General features: G+C 44.0%; 2 protein-coding genes across 2 annotated transcripts in view; one reads left to right on the forward strand and one right to left on the reverse strand.

Moving 5' to 3' along the window:
- Positions 1 to 3,778: 3,778 nt before the first annotated feature.
- Positions 3,779 to 11,101, reverse strand: b3galt6 (UDP-Gal:betaGal beta 1,3-galactosyltransferase polypeptide 6). The gene is made up of 2 exons (XM_061875349.1): positions 10,862 to 11,101; positions 3,779 to 6,784 (listed from the first exon to the last, which is right to left on the reverse strand). Exon 2 carries the CDS (start codon positions 6,778 to 6,780, stop codon positions 5,776 to 5,778), a length of 1,005 nt encoding a protein of 334 aa, XP_061731333.1. The 5' UTR covers positions 6,781 to 6,784; positions 10,862 to 11,101; the 3' UTR covers positions 3,779 to 5,775.
- A 202-nt stretch (positions 11,102 to 11,303) lies between these two features.
- LOC133535479 (dnaJ homolog subfamily C member 16-like) overlaps positions 11,304 to 22,227 on the forward strand; it is a 32,891-nt gene continuing 21,967 nt past the window's right edge. Inside the window, exons 1-3 of the mRNA XM_061875348.1 lie at positions 11,304 to 11,832; positions 12,225 to 12,291; positions 18,182 to 18,327. Of these exons, the coding sequence (XP_061731332.1) occupies positions 11,609 to 11,832; positions 12,225 to 12,291; positions 18,182 to 18,327 (437 nt within the window). The 5' untranslated portion in view covers positions 11,304 to 11,608. The remainder of the gene's footprint in view (positions 11,833 to 12,224; positions 12,292 to 18,181; positions 18,328 to 22,227) is intronic.

Below are 22,227 nucleotides of genomic sequence, written 5' to 3' on the forward strand. Positions count from 1 at the left end.
CAATGATTTAAAGTGACCTGCACAATTATTTAATGTACAGTGACCTGTAGAATGATTTAATGTGACCTGCACAATGATTTAAAGTGACGTGTAGAATGATTTAATTTTGGCCTGTAGAATGATTTAATGTAACCTGCAGAATGATTGCACTTAATGCAAATTTGATTCAGTCAATACATTTTCAGCACCAGGCCCACAATCATTTGTTGTTGTTTGCTATTATCTCCCCCAACACTTACACACATTATTGTTGTTTGCTATGTTCTCCCCACTTATGGTTGTTGTTTGCTATTTTCTCCCCACACACTCACACACACATTATTGTTGTTTGCTATGTTCTCGCCACACATTGTTGTTGTTTGCTATTTTCTCCCCACACACTCGCACACACATTATTGTTGTTTGCTATGTTCTTCCCACACATTGTTGTTTGCTATGTTCTCGCCACACATTGTTGTTGTTGTTTGCTATTTTCTCCCCACACACATTATTGTTGTTTGCTGTTGTCCCCCCACACATGGTTGTTATTCGCTGTTCTCCCCACACGTTGTTGTTGTTGTTTGCTATTTTCTCCTCACACACTCTCACACACATTAATGGTGTTTGCTATTTTCTCCCCACTTATGGTTGTTGTTTGCTATTTTCTCCCCACACATGGTTATTGTTTACTGTTTTCTCCCCACACATTCACACACACACATTATTGTTGTTTGTTATTTTCTCGCCACACATGGTTGTTGTTTGCTGTTTTCTCCCCACACACTCACACACACATTATTGTTGTTTGCTATTTTCTCCCCACACATGGTGGTTGTGTGCTATTTTCTCCCCACACACTCATACACACATTATTGTTGTTTGCTATTTTCTCCCCACACATTGTTTTGTTTGCTATTTTCTCCCTACACTATTGTTTGCTATTTTCTCCCCACACACTGTTGTTTGCTATTTTCTCCCCACACATGGTTGTTGTTTGCTATTTTCTCCCCACACACTGTTGTTGTTTGCTATTTTCTCCCCACACACTGTTGTTTGCTATTTTCTCCCCACACATTGTTGTTGTTTGCTATTTTCTCCCCACACACATTGTTGTTGTTTGCTATTTTCTCCCCACACATTGTTGTTGTTTTCTACTTTCCCCCACACTCTGTTGTTGTTTGCTATTTTCTCCCCACACACTGTTGTTGTTTGCTATTTTCTCCCCACACACTGTTGTTGTTTGCTATTTTCTCCCCACACATTGTTGTTGTTTGCTATTTTCCCCCACACTCTGTTGTTGTTTGCTATTTTCTCCCCACACTCTGTTGATGTTTGCTATTTTCTCCCCACACACTGTTGTTGTTTGCAATTTTCTCCCCACACTATTATTTGCTATTTTCTCCCCACACACTGTTGTTTGCTATTTTCTCCCCACACATGGTTGTTGTTTGCTATTTTCTCGCCACACATGGTTGTTTGCTGTTTTCTCCCCACACACTTGTTGTTGTTTGCTATTTTCTCCCCACACATTGTTGTTGTTTGCTATTTTCCCCCACACTCTGTTGTTGTTTGCTATTTTCTCCCCACACTCTGTTGATGTTTGCTATTTTCTCCCCACACACTGTTGTTGTTTGCAATTTTCTCCCCACACTATTATTTGCTATTTTCTCCCCACACATTGTTGTTTGCTATTTTCTCCCCACACATGGTTGTTGTTTGCTATTTTCTCACCACACATGGTTGTTTGCTGTTTTCTCCCCACACACTCACACACACATTATTGTTGTTTGCTATTTTCTCCCCACACATGGTTGTTGTGTGCTATTTTCTCCCCACACATTGTTTTGTTTGCTATTTTCTCCCTACACTATTGTTTGCTATTTTCTCCCCACACATTGTTGTTTTCTATTTTCTCCCCACACATGGTTGTTGTTTGCTATTTTCTCCCCACACATGGTTGTTGTTTGCTATTTTCTCCCCACACTCTCTTGTTGTTTGCTATTTTCTCCCCACACATTGTTGTTGTTTGCTATTTTCTCCCCACACACATTGTTGTTGTTTGCTATTTTCTCCCCACACATTGTTGTTGTTTTCTACTTTCCCCCACACTCTGTTGTTGTTTGCTATTTTCTCCCCACACACTGTTGTTGTTTGCTATTTTCTCCCCACACACTGTTGTTGTTTGCTATTTTCTCCCCACACATTGTTGTTGTTTGCTATTTTCCCCCACACTCTGTTGTTGTTTGCTATTTTCTCCCCACACTCTGTTGATGTTTGCTATTTTCTCCCCACACACTGTTGTTGTTTGCAATTTTCTCCCCACACTATTATTTGCTATTTTCTCCCCACACACTGTTGTTTGCTATTTTCTCCCCACACATGGTTGTTGTTTGCTATTTTCTCGCCACACATGGTTGTTTGCTGTTTTCTCCCCACACACTTGTTGTTTGCTATTTTCTCCCCACACATTGTTGTTGTTTGCTATTTTCCCCCACACTCTGTTGTTGTTTGCTATTTTCTCCCCACACTCTGTTGATGTTTGCTATTTTCTCCCCACACACTGTTGTTGTTTGCAATTTTCTCCCCACACTATTATTTGCTATTTTCTCCCCACACATTGTTGTTTGCTATTTTCTCCCCACACATGGTTGTTGTTTGCTATTTTCTCGCCACACATGGTTGTTTGCTGTTTTCTCCCCACACACATTATTGTTGTTTGCTATTTTCTCCCCACACATGGTTGTTGTGTGCTATTTTCTCCCCACACACTCATACACACATTATTGTTGTTTGCTATTTTCTCCCCACATTGTTTTGTTTGCTATTTTCTCCCTACACTATTGTTTGCTATTTTCTCCCCACACACTGTTGTTTTCTATTTTCTCCCCACACATGGTTGTTGTTTGCTATTTTCTCCCCACACATGGTTGTTGTTTGCTATTTTCTCCCCACACTCTGTTGTTGTTTGCTATTTTCTCCCCACACACTGTTGTTGTTTGCTATTTTCTCCCCACACAATGTAGTTGTTTGCTATTTTCTCCCCACACGTTGTTGTTTGCTATTTCCCCCCACACTCTGTTGTTTGCTATTTTCTCCCCGCACTCTGTTGATGTTTGCTATTTTCTCCCCACACACTGTTGTTGTTGTTTGCTTTTTTCTCCCCACACTATTGTTTGCTATTTTCTCCCCACACATGGTTGTTGTTTGCTATTTTCTCCCCACACACTGTTGTTTGCTATTTTCTCCCCACACATTGTTGTTGTTTGCTATTTTCTCCCCACACACATTGTTGTTGTTTGCTATTTTCTCCCCACACATTGTTGTTTGCTATTTTCTCCTCACACTATTGTTTGCTATTTTCTCCCCACACACTGTTGTTTGCTATTTTCTCCCCACACACTGTTGTTTGCTATTGTCTCCCCACACATTGTTGTTGTTTGCTATTTTCCCCCACACTCTGTTTGCTATTTTCTCCCCACATTCTGTTGATGTTTGCTATTTTCTCCCCACACACTGTTGTTTGCTATTTTCTCCCCACACTCTGTTGTTGTTTGCTATTTTCTCCCCACACATTGTTGTTTGCTATTTTCTCCCCACACACTGTTGTTGTTTGCTAGTTTCTCCCCACACATGAAGCAACCTTGTCAACAGTCAAGGCAAATTCATTCTATCCATTCGATGTGCATTAAAAAACAATACAGTTGCTTGGCAACAAAAGGGGGTGTGGCATACATTTGAATGTATAGTAGCCTTCTTGGTGTGTGAGTACTTAAGGCTGCTGAGTGCAGAAGAGAAGACGTGAGTCAACAGCAGCTTTAATACAACAATACAGAAGAAATGACAACAATTTAAATCTCACAGTCACAACAAAATCTTCCACACTCTTGCAAAAGCATATTTTCCAATGCTGGACTTTGAGAATACAGGCTTTATGTCCTGCAGAGAAGTCAACTTGCTAAATATTCCTACATTGGCTTGGTTGAGTACAAAGTCTAAACGTGTCCAGGAAACTAGTATTTATGGTGGCCTCTGATGTTCACTCAGTATGCAGTCTGGATGGAGTCAATGTACATGACATGAAATGGGGATAGGCCCCTCCCACCTCCAAAGACATGCACCTGGGGATAGGCCCCTCCCACCTCCAAAGACATGCACCTGGGGATAGGCCCCTCCCACCTCCAAAGACATGCACCTGGGGATAGGCCCCTCCCACCTCCAAAGACATGCACCTGGGGATAGGCCCCTCCCACCTCCAAAGGTTCTTCCGAGGATGTCGTAGTCGTAATGGTTTGTGCAGCCCTTTGAGACATTTGTGATTTAGGGCTATATAAATAAACATTGATTGATTGATTGACAAGGTGGTGACTTGTACCCCACCTTCTGCACGAATGCCGCCGAGATAGGCTACAATTTTGTAATAGCTTAATAGTTTCCAAAGAGCATCTGCAACAGGGCAGTAAAACGGCTGATCCACCCCAACAGCTAAACTGACATTTTGGTGAAACAATACAAAAAGAATGCCGCTGTAAGTTAATAACACTAACACAGACTTTCTTCTGGACGTGTTAGCGTTATTAGCTAATGCTAACGACGCTAGCTTGATGACATTAGGATAGCATGTACAAATATGCATGAAAACACTTCTACACACATCACACATGAGACACTTCAGTAAGTAAGAATTGTTTTAGTTACATTGTAATGTAGTGATGAATGAAGAATCCATATGGACAAATAGTAGACAAAACGGGACATACTTCCGGTTCAAGTCGCGATACACGAAGTACCCGCAGTGAGCGGACTCGTCCTAAAAGATGGCGCACAAACAAGAACACACCTTTTCAGCATCTCTGTCTGTGTTTGTGGCACTCCACCCGGAAAAGGGTGGAGTGCCATCTCCGGGTTGGGGAGGAGACCCTGCCCCAAGTGGAGGAGTTCAAGTACCTAGGAGTCTTGTTCACGAATGAGGGAAGAGTGGATCGTGAGATCGACAGGCGGATCGGTGCGGCGTCTTCAGTAATGCGGACGTTGTACCGATCCGTTGTGGTGAAGAAGGAGCTGAGCCGGAAGGCAAAGCTCTCAATTTACCGGTCGATCTACGTTCCCATCCTCACCTATGGTCATGAGCTTTGGGTCATGACCGAAAGGATAAGATCACGGGTACAAGCGGCCGAAATGAGTTTGAGTCTCTCCCTTAGAGATAGGGTGAGAAGCTCTGCCATCCGGGAGGAACTCAAAGTAAAGCCGCTGCTCCTCCACATCGAGAGGAGCCAGATGAGGTGGTTCGGGCATCTGGTCAGGATGCCACCCGAACGCCTCCCTAGGGAGGTGTTTAGGGCACGTCCAGCTGGTAGGAGGCCACGGGGAAGACCCAGGACACGTTGGGAAGACTATGTCTTCCGGCTGGCCTGGGAACGCCCCGGGATCCCCCGGGAAGAGCTAGACGAAGTGGCTGGGGAGAGGGAAGTCTGGGTTTCCCTGCTTAGGCTGTTGCCCCCGCGACCCGACCTCGGATAAGCGGAAGAAGATGGATGGATGTCTGTTTTATGAAAAGTATTTGTTGAAAACAAAAACATCATTTAGCCACGTCATTTGATAAGCCGCTAGGATCAAAGCGTGGGGGGAATAGTAGTGGAAAACAGGGTACACGACTTGACATATGATAATATAGCGTGGTTGGATTCCAATCCTTGGTATTTATTTGGGTGCGCCCGGAGACGGATTTGAGGAAATGATCCAAATGAACAACATTTTGCTTGACTTGTAAAGCCTTAGAGGTCTTGTCTTGGCGAGCAGTCAAGGCACGCCCTCCTTCCTCTGGCAGCACTGCGAGGGCGGCACGCTCCAGTCGTAAACGTAGGACAGTCGCAACCTGACCTCCTCCTTACACAGCCGCCCCTCGCGCTGCAGCGTCTGCTGCTTCTCCAGCATGTCCTCCAGACTCTGCTTGTGCGTCACCAAGTACTTGTTGTTGCAACCGCGGGATTTGTACTCGGTGTCGAAACGCGGATCGTGCGTCCGCCGCAGGTCCACAGGGCCCAGCCAGGCGCCCAGCGACACGTCCTCGCTCTGCCACGTCTTCAGGTAGGCGGCGTTGAGGCGCACGTAGCGCACCAGGTCGGAGGACAGGACGTAGCCGCCGCCCAGCGCGTAGGGCAGGTAGTAGTCGCAGAGTTCCCAGGCGCTTTCCCGCCACTTGCCGCCGGCCTTGACGCGTCCTCGGCCTGAGAAGAATCCCCAGTACAGGCGAGTGGGCTCCTTGGCCCGCAGCTCCTCCTTCAGGAGGTCCAAGCGGGCGAACGTGTCGTCGTCGGCTTTCAACACAAACTTGAAGGCCACGTTCTGGTCCAGCCAGGAGTACATGTGCAGGACCTTGGTGGTCAGGTTTTCATAAGAATCCTTCAAGTCCGGCAGGAGGAGGAGATCCTTGTGGCGCCCTTGCTCCGTCTTGAGGTTCTGAAGGTCTTCAGTAGAGAGCCCCAGAGTTCCCACCACAAACATAGCCAGAACATCCGAGTCCCGCCTGGCCAGCCACGTGCTCCTGATGATGCTCCTGCGCTCCGTGTACTTGGGCCCCGTGGTGACCAGGACCACCAGGAAGGCCGACAAGGTCTTGGAGGGTGGCTCCGCGGGCAGATGGACAGCGCTGGCACGTGGGGCTCTGCCTGGCGGGTCCACGTGACCCTGCTTCAGGGTCTCTGGGGTACATTTGGCCAAGAAGACCAGGACCACGGCGAAGGTGCACACGCTGCCGAGGACCAGGGCCGTCTTGTGGCGGCACAGCAGGCGGACCAGGTTCATGGCGCTGAGGAGAGCAAAGTCCAGACATGATTGGCATGGAAAAGTACCAGCAAAACCTTTTTTTTTTACAAATCCACTTCATATGGAATATCTCAAATTGAGGATATAGATTGGACCTATCTTGTAGGATTATATATTACTTCTATTTAGTTATGATCCACATCTTCATTTTGACTATTGACCAGTGAGATACAGATCTTGTAGGATTATATATTCAACTCGTAAGACTGGTAAAATAGATACCATATTTGTCAATAATCAAATATTCTCATGATCATATCCATCCTTCTACATTGAACTAATATATTATCATAAAAGAATGTCAAAAAAAATATCTTACTGGTCAATTACACAAAGTACAAAAGCAGTGAAGTAGTCAGGTTGTGTAAATGCTAAATAAAAGGAGAATACAACAAATCCTTTTCAACTTATATTCAATTGAATAGACTCCAAAGACCAGATATTTCATCTTCACACCAACAAACTTCTTTTTTTTACATAAGCCAGGGCCCAGCGAAGCGTTTCTGGGTGTTGTTGACAAAATGGCTTTGGCTTTGCATAGTAGAGTTTTAACTTGCACTCACAGATGTAGCGACCAACTGTAGTTACTGACAGTGCTTTTCTGAAGTGTTCCTGAGCCCATGTGGTGATATCCTTTACACACTGATGTGGCTTTTTGACGCAGTAGCGCCTGAGGGATGGAAGTGTAATCTCATGGCTTCTGTGCAGTGATTTCGCCACATTCTCTGAACCTTTGGATGATATCACGGAGCGTAGATGGTGAAATCCCTAAATTCCTTGCAACAGCTGCTTGAGAAATGTTGTTCTTAAACAATTTGCTCGGGCATTTGTTGACAAAGTGGTGACCCTCGCCCCGTCCTTCTTTGTGAATGAGTGAGTATTTCATGGAAGCTGCTTTTATAGCCAATCATGGCACCCTGTTCCCAATTAGCTTGTTCACCTGTGGCATGTTCCAAATAAGTCGCACGCATGCACGCACGCACACACGCACGCACGCACGCACGCACGCACGCACGCACGCACGCACGCACGCACGCACGCACGCACGCACGCACGCACGCACGCACGCACGCACGCACGCACGCACGCACGCACGCACGCACGCACGCACGCACACACACACACACACACACACACACACACACACACACACACACACACACACACACACACACACACACCTTTCTGCTCACCCCACCTAGAGCACTGACAACATGCGCTCTGAATACGCACTGCTGATTGGATGTTACCGATGTGCGTGTAACCAATCAGATGGTTCTGTGGGTGGGACAACGCTGGGGGAGCAGCTTGTTAAGACTTTAGTTTAGGCGGTGTTGTTAAGGCGGCTGCCTTAACAACAAAGCTCTGCGGGAAACCCTGCTTTACAAACATGTCCCAAACATTATTAGAACTATGATAGTTTGAAAGTTGTTAATGTTGTATAATTCATACACATCCTTTACAAACATGTCCCAAACATTATTAGAACTATGATAGTTTGAAAGTTGTTAATGTTGTATAATTCAGACACATACTTTACCAACATGTCCCAAAGGTTATTTGAACTATGATAGTTGTTAATGTTGTATAATTCAGACACATACTTTACAAACATGTCCCAAAGTTTATTTGAACTATGATAGTTTGAAAGTTGTTAATGTTGTATAATTCAGACACATCCTTTACAAACATGTCCCAAACATTATTAGAACTATGATAGTTTGAAAGTTTTTAATGTTGTATAATTCAGACACATACTTTACCAACATGTCCCAAACATTATTAGAACTATGATAGTTTGATAGTTGTTAATGTTGTATAATTCAGACATATACTTTACCAACATGTCCCAAAGTTTATTTGAACTATGATAGTTGTTAATGTTGTATAATTCAGACACATACTTTACCAACATGTCCCAAAGTTTATTTGAACTATGATAGTTGTTAATGTTGTATAATTCAGACACATACTTTACCAACATGTCCCAAAGTTTATTTGAACTATGATAGTTTGATGGTTGTTAATGTTGTATAATTCAGACACATACTTTACCAATATGTCCCAAAGGTTATTTGAACTGTGATAGTTTGATAGTTGTTAATGTTGTATAATTCAGACACATACTTTAGCAAGATGTCCCAAAGGTTGTTTGCTGCTTTGTGCACTCTCCTGCTCTCCCACACCACCATGTCCACATTCCTTGTCTCCGAGGTTTGTGGAGCCGGTTTGTGCAGTGAAAGTGGGTTGGTGGGGGTCTGGATGTCGACATGAATCTCTTCTTCGAGCACCTTCTTTCTACACACTATGTCTCTCCTGCTTAGCTTTCAAAACCTCTGAGAAATACAGTTTTTATCTTTCTTTCTTGGCGTCTTATCGGTTCCTAACATTGGAGTGGCATGGCGTAGTGGGTAGAGCAGCTGGCCAGAAACCTGAGGGTTGCAGGTTGGCTTCCCACCTGTTGACAGTTGCGGAGGAGATCTTGACCCATGTGGAGAAGTTCAAGTACCTTCGGAGTCTTGTTCACGACTGGGGGAAGAGTGGATAGTGAGATCGACAGGCGGATCGGCGCGGCGTCTTCAGTAATGCGGACGTTGTATCGATCCGTTGTGGTGAAGAAGGAGCTGAGCCGGAAGGCAAAGCTCTCAATTTACCGGTGGATCTACATTCCCATCCTATGGTCATGAGCTTTGGGTTATGACCGAAAGGACTTTTTGATTGATTGATTGATTGAAACTTTTATTAGTAGATTGCACAGTTCAGTACATATTCCGTACAATATACCACTAAACGATAACACCCGAAAAAGTTTTTCAATTTGTTTAAGTCAGGGTCCACGTAAATCAATTCATGGTACAAGATCACGGGTACAAGCAGCCCAAAAGAGTTTTCTCCTCCAGGTGGTGAGTCTTTCCCTTAGAGATAGGGTGAGAAGCTCTACCATCTGGGGGGTGGGGGACCTCAAAGTAAAGCTGCTGCTCGTCCACATGGAGAGGAGCCAGATGAGGTGGTTCGGGCATCTGCTCTGGATGCCACCCGAATGCCTCCCCCGGGAGGTGTTTAGGGCAAGTCCGACCGGCAAGAGGCCACGAGGAAGACCCAGGACACGTTGGGAAGACAATCTCTCCCAGCTGGCCTAGAGAACGCCTTGGCATTCCCCGGGGGGAGCTGGAGCAAATGGCTGGGGAGAGGAAAGTCTGGGCTTCTCTGCTTAGGCTGCTGCCCCCATGACCCCACCTTGGATAAGTGGAAGAAGTTGGATGGATGGATAACTTTTACTGCAAATGAATATCGGTCATCAGCATCCTTGACTACTAATAATCGGTATCGGCCCTGAAAAAAACATATCGGTGATCTCTAACTGGATGATGTCACCAGTGAGTCGGAAAATGAATTTTAGAATAATTATTTGAATATTTGCTACGACAAAGGGGGGCAACTTCGCACAGGTCAGCAACTTGGTCAGGTTCACCAAGTTACCATGGCAACTGACTCCGAATTGGACTTACCTGGTTGGGTTCACCAAGTTACCATGGCAACTGACTCCGAATTGGACTTACCTGGTTAGGTTCACCAAGTTACCATGGCAACTGACTCCGAATTGGACTTACCTGGTTAGGTTCACCAAGTTACCATGGCAACTGACTCCGAATTGGACTTACCTGGTTAGGTTCACCAAGTTACCATGGCAACTGACTCCGAATTGGACTTACCTGGTTAGGTTCACCAAGTTACCATGGCAACTGACTCCGAATTGGACTTACCTGGTTAGGTTCACCAAGTTACCATGGCAACTGACTCCGAATTGGACTTACCTGGTTAGGTTCACCAAGTTACCATGGCAACTGACTCCGAATTGGACTTACCTGGTTAGGTTCACCAAGTTACCATGGCAACTGACTCTGAATTGGACTTTCTGGAACAGCAAACCCTGAATTGCTGTTACTTTATTCAGGGGACAGATCAAAGGTCCAGTGATAAGTAGGCCAATAACTGTCTAGGCTACATGTATCTTACTTCGTGATCCAAATGTGGACATAAAAGCGGGTGAGTAGCTTACCTGGACAGAAATGTCTTCAGTGGGCGGAGCAGCTCGGCCGAGGCTATGGTGACGTCGGCTACCGACTTGCTATCCAAACGTGCTCCGCGGACTCCCTTCACGAAAATATGCACACTCGGTGCACATTTTTGGCTAAAACGGAGCGAAATGTGCTATAAATAAAAGAAAAGCTGCTCATGAATGTTTTCATCTTCCCATAGTAATGCGAGCAGGAAACCGGAAATGGAGCCCCCCGCCCTCGTGCAAAATGTCAAGATTCAAACAAGACATACATCGCTAAAATCCGAATTCTGCATTTTTTGTTTGTTTTTTGAATAAAAACTAGTCCATTCCTTTAAAAATAAAAAAATAAAATAAATGAATATATAACTGTAAAAGTCTCACACGGCGCATGCCCGTTACCTTTCCTGGACTCAACACTTTCTGGATTCACAATAAAAGCTCGTCACACAGGCTTGCACACGTAACAGCTTCTGACATCCGTCGGTGGTATGTGTTTCACTTGAGAATAAATTCACTAAATGATCAAAAAACGTTATTCTTTTGAGTGAGTCTCTGTACATAATTATGACAAAAATGTGAATTTTAATTTGAAATTAAGCCGGAAGCCATGACAGTCAATGTTTGCTAGCGCGCATCATTAGCTCCACAACAAAATGTGTCGCTTTTACCTTCACATTTTCAACAATAACTTCTTTTAAGCGCTGGACTCCAAGTCTTCTTCAGTCGTTGTCGTTGAGGCAAGCGATGAGTGGCGGAGGAAGGAGCCCACCTCCTGGGCCATCATGCCGAGGAAGGAGCCCACATCCTGGGCCATTATGTCCACTGGTGCTCGCCATCTTTCTGCTCCTTTCCACGGACTGCATGGTCGAGAGCACCGCTGGACATGACCCTTATAAAATCCTGGGTGTCAGCAGGAGTGCCAGTCAAGCTGAAATCAAAAAGGCATACAAGAACCTTGCTAAAGAATGGTGAGTCCCACACTGAAGTTGAAGTAGCAATGATTGACACACACACACACACACACACACACCAGGTGTGGTGAGATTACTCTCTGCATTTGACCCATTCCCTTGTGCCACCCCCTGGGAGGTGAGGGGAGCAGTGAGCAGCAGCAGCGGTGGCCGAGCTCGGTGATTTAACCCTCAATTCCAACCCGTGATGCAGAGTGCCAAGCAGGGAGGTAATGGGTCCGATTTTTCTAGTCTTTGGTGTGACTCGGCCGGGGGTTTGAACTCGGGGCAGACACTGGAACCACAAGGCCACTGGCTGTCCATTTGAAGTGACAGCTGACGGACAACTTCAGTCAAGTCATCACTTTATGCTCCCATCGTGCTGATTCCAAGTGTCCACTGTTTTTCAGGCACCCAGATAAAAATAGAGACCCCGGCGCGGAGGACATGTTCATAGCGATTTCAAAGTCATATGGGGTGAGTACAAATCTAAACCTTATTCACAGCTTTATTGCAATAATTAATGCAATGAGTGTCAAGTTTTCACTCAAAAGCATACCACAGTTCATAATGATACACCTAATATATATTCAGTGTGAGGAGAATGTGGATCTTTGTGCAGATGCAGTGAAATAAATGGTAAATGGTAGGGATGTCCCGATACAACTTTTTCACTTCCGATACGATACCGATATTGTAGCCTTGAGTATTTGCCGATACCGATATGATACGATATAGGCACGAATCATACATATATTTATTCCTTATTTTGTTTTGTAGAATGTTACAAAAGGCTTGATAAAGCGATGTTACTGTTACTGATGTTGTAGTGTTAAAACAGAAAACAATAGTCAGCAAGAGTAGGTATAGGAAAAACTGACCCATTTATCCATCCATCCATCCATCCATCATCTTCCGCTTATCCGAGGTCGGGTCGCGGGGGCAACAGTCTAAGCAGGGAAACCCAGACTTCCCTCTCCCCAGCCACTTCGTCTAGCTCTTCCCGGGGGATCCCGAGGCGTTCCCAGGCCAGCCGGGAGACATAGTCTTCCCAACGTGTCCTGGGTCTTCCCCGTGGCCTCCTACCGGTTGGACGTGCCCTAAACACCTCCCTAGGGAGGCGTTCGGGTGGCATCCTGACCAGATGCCCGAACCACCTCATCTGGCTCCTCTCCATGTGAAGTAGCAGCGGCTTTACTTTGAGTTCCTCCCGGATGGCAGAGCTTCTCACCCTATCTCTAAGGGAGAGCCCCGCCACACGGCGGAGGAAACTCATTTCGGCCGCTTGTACCCGTGATCTTATCCTTTCGGTCATGACCCAAAGCTCATGACCATAGGTGAGGATGGGAACGTAGATCGACCGGTAAATTGAGAGCTTTGCCTTCCGGCTCAGCTCCTTCTTCACCACAACGGATCGGTACAACGTCCGCATTACTGAAGACGCCGCACCGATCCGCCTGTCGATCTCACGATCCACTCTTCCCCCACTCGTGAACAAGACTCCTAGGTACTTGAACTCCTCCACTTGGGGCAGGGTCTCCTCCCCAACCCGGAGATGACCCATTTATCATTAACCAATTGGTTACATAAATTTTAACCTTCAACATAAGAGTATTACCTCAACAAATCCAATAAAAACAAAATTGTATATTTAAAGTGCAAAATAACCACTAATACCAACATAATTATACAATTGAAAAGAATAAATTAAAAATAAATTAGAAGACCCTGAAAAATAACCTAAATAAATCCAATAAAAAAAACAAAAAAACGTTTTAAAGTGCAAACAATTCAAGTTCACTTCAGTTATTTTTTTACTGTCAGCATATGTTGGAAACAACTGTGGGCAGGGACAAAAACCACAAAAACAACACAATATTGTCCACTGTCCAACTGCTCTAAATTAAGAGTTCACAGCTCCAGTTTCACTGACTGACTATGCCCAAAACAATGTAGTAATTATTCTTAGTCTTCACTGAAGAATAGTGTAAACACAATAAACATATCACTCTAATAACAAGAGCATAAAACAAATAATAATCAGTCAGTGCTGACTACCCTTACTACTCCTCCTCCTCCTTCTCCACTTTCTGAAGTCCGAGCATAATGTGGAGATTTTTCTTTAAGAAGATAAGCATTTCGGCATGCTGTGAGTTAAAATACTTCCACACAGCCGACATCACTACACTTTGCTGAGCACACGTGTTTTCGTTGTTGTGATCACGTGGGCTGTGCATGCTGGATCAGAGACGCTCTTCTTCCGCGGCCGCCACCAACGTTAAGGGGCATTGCCGCCACCTACTGTGTTGGAGTGTGATCAAACCAGTCACCTATTATAGAAGTGCTGCAGCGGCAAATGGACAGCTTATATCGGAGCGCTTATATCGGAGTTTTTAGATTCAGTCCGATAAAATCCGATATTCACTTTTTTGGCTAATATCGGACCGATTTCCGATATCAATATCGGATCGGGACATCCCTAGTAAATGGGTCACACTTGTATAGCACTTTTCTACCTTCTAGGTACTCAAATCGCTTTGAGACTACTTACACATTCACTCATTCACACGCACACACATTCACACACTGATGGAGGGAGCTGCCATGCAAGGCGCTAACCAGCACCCATCAGGAGCAAAGGTGAAGTGTCTTGCTCAAAGACACAACGGACGTGACGAGGTTGGTAGAAGTTGGGGTTTGAACTAGAAACCCTCGGGTTGCTGGCACAGCCACTCTTCCAACCGCGCCACGCCGTCCCCAGTGAAGTTTGCTTGTTCTCCCCTACATGCATCCCAGCTTCATTGGAGACTCCATAATTGTCCATAAGTGAATGGTTGTTTGTTGTGATTGACTGGTCCAGTCCAGAGTCTACCCAAATAACTTTTTTTTGTTTATAATATATATTATGTGTGGGGGGAAAATGAACCTAATTAAAAGAAAAAAACACATTAAGGACACAATTTGAATCAGCCCCTTAAGTCCTCTATAGCTAGCTATAGTATGATAAAACGATGTTGCTGAATAAGACAATACTGTATGTTTATTATGTTGAACACACGCGGGACGGAGGATTCTCGTCCGTCTTCGCAGCAGCAGCATCACTAATCCTGCCGCCGTGCATGGAACTTCTCAGATGTGCTGAATACAGATGCTAATTTAGGTTCCACGATCACTTTGTAGTCAAGCAAATCCGGCAGTGTGTGCTAAATAATTGTATTTGCCTTATCTCCCCCCAATGTAGTGGGTGATTTGACCATTAGCCTATATTTAGCCTATGATTATTATTCTGCTTACTTAACAGACGCAATTCTCTTTGCACATGCTTAGTAGATCAGAGTTTTGCATGTGCTATCAAGTTTGCACGTGTTTTAGTAAACGCAAATTTTAATCAATCAGGTCCGTAGTTGTTAAGCTTTGTTTTATTGTTAAGGCAGAAGACCTTGTAAGGGAACTGCAATTTTGGGGGAATTTTGCCTATCGTTCATAATCATTCTGAAAGGTTATGACGACGAATGTTTTTTTTTTAATGTATTCTAAATATTGAATAAATGCAATGAAAAGTCTGCTCATAATGGAGCCGCTCTATTCTGTCTATAAATCCCTTAAAAGAACATATAAACACCTCCATTAAGGTTTTATATACATGATGTAAGTATATGTGTCATGTAGTAACATTTATAGTAACATTTGATATTTACATATTTTTAAGCATATGCATTAATTTTAAAAAAGCATTCTGTTTGTTGATTTTTAACTTCATCACTGATTATTATTCTCTTCAAATTTTATGAGAGCCAAAAAACTTAATACAGCAACACTTACTGTACAATGTCTGCTATCATTATAGAGTGCTAGGATGTTCATATATTCCCGTTTAGATGAGAGAATGTCTCATATTTAAATTAAATCTCATAACTAAATTTGCTGTCAAAGTGTACCAACTTGTCGGAATATGTCCTCATCTTTCTACTATCCAGGTGAGAGGCAAGATGTATGATCTAGAATAAGGTTTGACAGAAAAGGAAATGAGGAAGCAGCTCATCAGTCAATCATGTCAACATTGGTACACTGGAAGTGATCACGGTGCTGCTATAAATAGTCTGTCTGCGTTAGCACTTATAATAACAATAACACTAATACTTGTTGGTATTTATGGTAACAGTATCACTAATACTTGTTAGTATTTATAATATCAGTAACATTAATACTTGTTAGTATTTATAATAACAATATCACTAATCCTTGTTAGTATTTATAGTAATAATATCACTAATCCTTGTTAGTTTTTATAATAACAATATCGTTAATCCTTGTTAGTATTTATAGTAACAATATCACTAATATCACTCTGAGCTGCTACCTTACGGTGGTAGAGGAGTTTGCGTGTCCCAATGATCCTAGGAGCTATGTTGTCCGGGGGCTTTAAGCTCCCTGGTAGGGTCTCCCAAGGCAAACTGGTCCTAGGTGCGGAACCAGACAAAGAGCAGCTTGAAGACCTCTATGATGAACACGAACTAAGGACCTAGATTTCCATCGCCCGGACGCGGGTCACCGGGGCCCCCCTCTGGAGCCAGGCCCGGAGGTGGGGCACGATTGCGAGCACCTGGTGGCCGGGCCTGTTCCCTTGGGGCCCGAAGAGGCAACGTAGGTCACCCCTCCAATGGGCTCACCACCCATAGCAGGGGCCACAGAGCTGGGCGGGAGCCGAAGACAGGGCACTTGGCGTTCCGATCCTCGGCTACAGAGGCTAGCTCTTGGGATGTGGAACGTCACCTCACTGGGGGGAAGGAGCCTGAGCTAGTGTGCAAAGTAGAGAAATTCCGGCTCGATGTAGTCGGACTCACTTCGACGCACAGCAAGGGCTCTGGAACCAGTTCTCTCGAGAGGGGCTGGACTCTCTTCCACTCTGGAGTTGCCGGCAGTGAGAGGCGACGGGCTGGGGTGTCAGTTCTTGTTGCCCCCCCGGCTCAAAGCCTGCACGTTGGAGTTCAACCCAGTGGACTAAAGGGTAGCCTCCCTCCGCCTTCGGGTGGGGGGACGGGTCCTGACTGTTGTTTGTGCTTACGCACCAAACAACAGTTCAGAGTACCCACCCTTTTTGGGTACACTCGAGGGAGTACTGGAAAGTGCTCCCCCGGGTGATTCCCTTGTTCTGCTGGGGGACTTCAACGCTCATGTTGGCAACGACAGTGAAACCTGGAGAGGAGTGATTGGGAAGAAAAAACCCGCGACCTGACCTCAGATAAGCGGAAGAAGATGGATGGATGGATGAATATCACTAATCCTTGTTAGTATTTATAGTAAAAATATCAGTAATACTTGTTAGTATTTATAATAACAATATCACTAATCCTTGTTAGTATTTATAGTAACAATATCAGTAATACTTGTTAGTATTTATAGTAACAATATCACTAATACTTGTTAGTATTTATAATAACAATATCACTAATCCTTGTTAGTATTTATAGTAACAATATCACTAATCCTTGTTAGTATTTATAGTAACAATATCACTAATCCTTGTTAGTATTTATAGTAACAATATCAGTAATACTTGTTAGTATTTATAATAACAATATCACTAATCCTTGTTAGTATTTGTAGTAACAATATCAGTAATCCTTGTTACTATTTATAATAACAATATCACTAATCCTTGGTAGTATTTATAGTAACAATATCAGTAGTACTTGTTAGTATTTATAATAACAATATCAGTAATCCTTGTTAGTATTTATAGTAACAATATCACTAATCCTTGTTAGTATTTATAGTAACAATATCACTAATCCTTGTTAGTATTTATAATAACAATATCACTAATCCTTGTTAGTATTTATAGTAACAATATCACTAATCCTTGTTAGTATTTATAGTAACAATATCACTAATCCTTGTTACTATTTATAGTAACAATATCACTAATCCTTGTTAGTATTTATAGTAACAATATCAGTAATACTTGTTAGTATTTATAATAACAATATCACTAATCCTTGTTAGTATTTATAGTAACAATATCACTAATACTTGTTAGTATTTATAATAACAATATCAGTAATACCTGGTTTATATATAAAACACAATATGTAAAAGGAGTATTTTTGGCTGGTCTCAGACGGTTATTTATTAGGTTTTATGGGCGGAATAGAGGACCTCCCATCGAGTTTTATTTACGTTTTTTTTACGAGTTAGAACGTATTAAAAACATCCATCAGTCGTCATGTCTTTCGTGATGATTGTGAACGATAGGCAAAATTCCCCAAAAGTGCAGTTCTCCTTTTTAACCGGTAGACAAAACATTCATCATTTCCTCCAACATAACACATGAACTTTTTGTTGCTCATCTTTGTTTGACATGCAGATTTTGTCCAACGAGGAGCGACGGGCCAACTTTGACCGCTATGGGCAGATGGACGACAAGCAGCCATTTGGCCAGGCTCATCATCAAGGCTTCCGGAGCTTCCAAAACGGCTTCTACTTTGATGACTCTTTTTTCCATTTCCCCAGGTATTCCATTACATGTCTGATTTAATGACGACCTAAGGCAGAAACCAAGAGTGGTACTCAAGAGGTCCAACACAGTCTGTTCAATGTTTCAAGGAACTTGACTCATATACAAGGTGGCACAGAATTGAGTTCCCCAGGTCCCAGGTTAAGCCTAATGAGAACCTCAAGAAGGGTAAATGGTTAATGGGTTATATTTGTATAGTGCTTTTCTACCTTCTAGGTACTCAAAGGGCTTTGAGACTATTTCCACATTCACCCATTCACGCACACATTCACACACTGATGGCGGGAGCTGCCATTCAAGTGAACCGCGACCCATCAGGAGCAAGGGTGAAGTGTCTTGCTCAAGGACACAACAGATGTGACGAGGTTGGTAGAAGGTGGGGATCGAACCGGGAACCCTCAGGTTGCTGGCACGGCCACTCTCCCAACTGCGCCATGCAGTCTCCTATTGGCCTATGCTAGTATTCTAGCTTAGGCCAATAGGCATAGATTCTGAATAGAATAGTAACATAGAATATATTGTGATGGGGGATTTGTATCCAATGTACAAACCCCGTTTCCATATGAGTTGGGAAATTGTGTTAGATATAAATATAAACAGAATACAATGATTTGCAAATCCTTTTCAACCCATATTCAGTTGAATATGCTACAAAGACAACATATTTGATGTTCAAACTGATAAACGTTTTTTTTTTTTTTAGCAAATAGTCACTAACTTTAGAATTTGATGCCAGCAACATGTGACAAAGAAGTTGGGAAAAGTGGCGATAATACTGATAAAGTTGAGGAATTCTCATCAAACACTTATTTGGAACATCCCACAGGTGTGCACGCTAATTGGGAACAGGTGGGTGCCATGATTGGCTATAAAAACAGCTTCCTAAAAAATGCTCAGTCTTTCACAAGAAAGGATGGGGCGAGGTACACCCCTTTGTCCACAACTGCGTGAGCAAATAGTCAAACAGTTTAAGAACAACGTTTCTCAAAGTGCAATTGCAAGAAATTTAGGGATTTCAACATCTACGCTCCATAATATCATCAGAAGGTTCAGAGAATCTGGAGAAATCACTCCACGTAAGCAGCATGGCCGGAAACCAACATTGAATGACCGTGACCTTCCATCCCTCAGACGGCACTGTATCAAAAACTGCCATCAATCTCTAAAGGATATCACCACATGGGCTCAGGAACACTTCAGAAAACCACTGTCACTAAATACAGTTGGTCGCTACATCTGTAAGTGCAAGTTAAAGCTCTACTGTGCAAAGCGAAAGCCATTTATCAACAACATCCAGAAAGCCTGCCGGCTTCTCTGGGCCCGAGATCATCTAAGATGGACTGATGCAAAGTGGAAAAGTGTTCTGTGGTCTGACGAGTCCACATTTCAATTTGTTTTTGGAAATATTCGACATCGTGTCATCCGGAACAAAGGGGAAGCGAACCACCCAGACTGTTATCGACGCAAAGGTGAAAAGCCCACATCTGTGATGGTATGGGGGTGCATTAGGGCCCAAGGCATGGGTAACTTACACATCTGCAAAAGCACCATTAATGCTGAAAGGTACATACAGCTTTTGGAACAACATATGCTGCCATCCAAGCGCCCTCTTTTTCATGGGCGCCCCTGCTTATTTCAGCAAGACAATGCCAAGCCACATTCAGCATGTGTTACAACAGCGTGGCTTCGTAAAAAAAGAGTGCGGGTACTTTCCTGGCCCGCCTGCAGTCCAGACATGACTCCCATGGAAAATGTGTGGCGCATTATGAAGCGTAAAATACGACAGCGGAGACCCCGGACTGTTGAAGGACTGAAGCTCTACATAAAACAAGAATGGGAAAGAATTTCACTTTCAAAGCTTCAACAATTAGTTTTTCCTCAGTTCCCAAACATTTATTGAGTGTTGTTCAAAGAAAAGGTGATGTAACACAATGGTGAACATGCCCTTTCCCAACTACTTTGGCACGTGTTGCAGCCATGAAATTCTAGGTTAATTATTATTTGCAAAAAAAATAAAGTTTACAAGTTTGAACATCAAATATGTTGTCAACCCATATTCAACTGAATATGGGTTGAGAAGGATTTGCAAATCATTGTATTCCGTTTATATTTACATCTAACACAATTTCCCAACTCTTATGGAAACGGGGTTTGTAGTTTTAGAAAGAATCTGTTCTTCAGTCTGGTGGTCATACCTTCGTCTGAGGGGACGGAAGGGGAATAAGGAGAGTGTGGGGAAACCTCGGCGATGCATAGAGCCCTCTAGCTGCTTCTTCTGATGAAGATGTCTGTGGTGGTGGTGGTGGGACGGCTGCTCCCCACCATGTACTGGGCAGCTTTCACCAGCCTCTGCAGTGCTTTCCTAGTTGCAGTTGCTTTGCCACACCGTTATGCTGGTGCTGGTGTAGCTCACCACCACACATCTGTAGAAGCTCCGAAAGATGGAGGTCCCTAGTCCAACGCCGCAGCTCCCTGAGGAAGTAGTGGCGCCGGTGTGCCCCCCGGACAGACAGAAAGGGAAGCCCAACATATTTGAAGCCGGAAACTACTTCCACAGCTGTTCATCTGAGGGGTGTCTGACCTCCCATGAAGTCCATGGTCTTTTTTCACATGGTTGTAAAGGTTGTTGCTTTTGCAGCAGATGTTCTACCTCCTCTAAGTAGTCACATTCGTCGTCGTCTGCGATGCAGCCCACTACTCAAGTCTATGTGGCTGATGTTTGAATAGACCTGGTCTATTGGTCTGGCAGCCCAGATGCGACTTTAAGGTTTTACTACTTACGTATAAAATACTACACGGTCTAGCTCCAGCCTATCTTGCCGATTGTATTGTACCATATGTCCCGGCAAGAAATCTGCCTTCAAAAGACTCCGGCTTATTAGTGATTCCTAGAGCCCAAAAAAAATCTGCGGGCTATAGAGCGTTTTCCGTTCGGGCTCCAGTACTCTGGAATGCCCTCCCGGTAACAGTTCGAGATGCTACCTCAGTAGAAGCATTTAAGTCTCACCTTAAAACTCATTTGTATACTCCAGCCTTTAAATAGACCTCCTTTTTAGACCAGTTGATCTGCCGCTTCTTTTCTTTCTCCTATGTCCCCCCCCTCCCTTGTGGAGGGGGTCCGGTCCGATGACCATGGATGAAGTACTGGCTGTCCAGAGTCGAGACCCAGGATGGACCGCTCGTCGGGACCCAGGATGGACCGCTCGCCTGTATGGGTTGGGGACATCTCTACGCTGCTGATCCGCCTCCGCTTGAGATGGTTTCCTGTGGACGGGACTCTCGCTGCTGTCTTGGATCCGCTTGAACTGAACTCTCGCGGCTGTGTTGGAGCCACTATGGATTGAACTTTCACAGTATCATGTTAGACCCACTCGACATCCGTTGCTTTCGGTCCCCTAGAAGGGGGAGGGGGGGTTTGCCCACATCTGAGGTCCTCTCCAAGGTTTCTCATAGTCAGCATTGTCCCTGCCCACTGGGTGTGAGTTTTCCTTGCCCTTTTGTGGGTTCTTCCGAGGATGTTGTAGTCGTAATGATTTGTGCAGTCCTTTGAGACATTTGTGATTTGGGGCTATATAAATAAACATTGATTGATTGATTGATTGACCCAAATGCTCAGTGAGGGACTCAGCCCTAATTATAGATGACCAGGGTCTGTGGTGTGGCTTATAGGCGGTGGTGTGAGTCTGGCACCCGGGTTGTGGCTGATTAGTTTGTATTTTAAAGCAACTTTTTCCTCAGAGGAAATAATATAAATCTGTTACACGGTCAAAATACCTTTATTTCATTAGCATTGAACTGTCATGCAGGTGTGGAAGTTTGAACTGCTGAGATGGCTCAACACAAACTTGACTTAAGTTTCCTCTTGGCTTAACTCTGAGAAAAGCTCAATATCCTCT

This window comes from Nerophis ophidion, linkage group LG16, assembly GCF_033978795.1.
Source record: "Nerophis ophidion isolate RoL-2023_Sa linkage group LG16, RoL_Noph_v1.0, whole genome shotgun sequence".
In the NCBI taxonomy this organism is placed as follows: domain Eukaryota; kingdom Metazoa; phylum Chordata; class Actinopteri; order Syngnathiformes; family Syngnathidae; genus Nerophis; species Nerophis ophidion.

Excerpts from the sequence above, each read along its gene's own strand:
- b3galt6 (XM_061875349.1), bottom strand. The coding sequence starts at position 6,780 with ATGAACCTGGTCCGCCTGCTGTGCCGCCACAAGACGGCCCTGGTCCTC.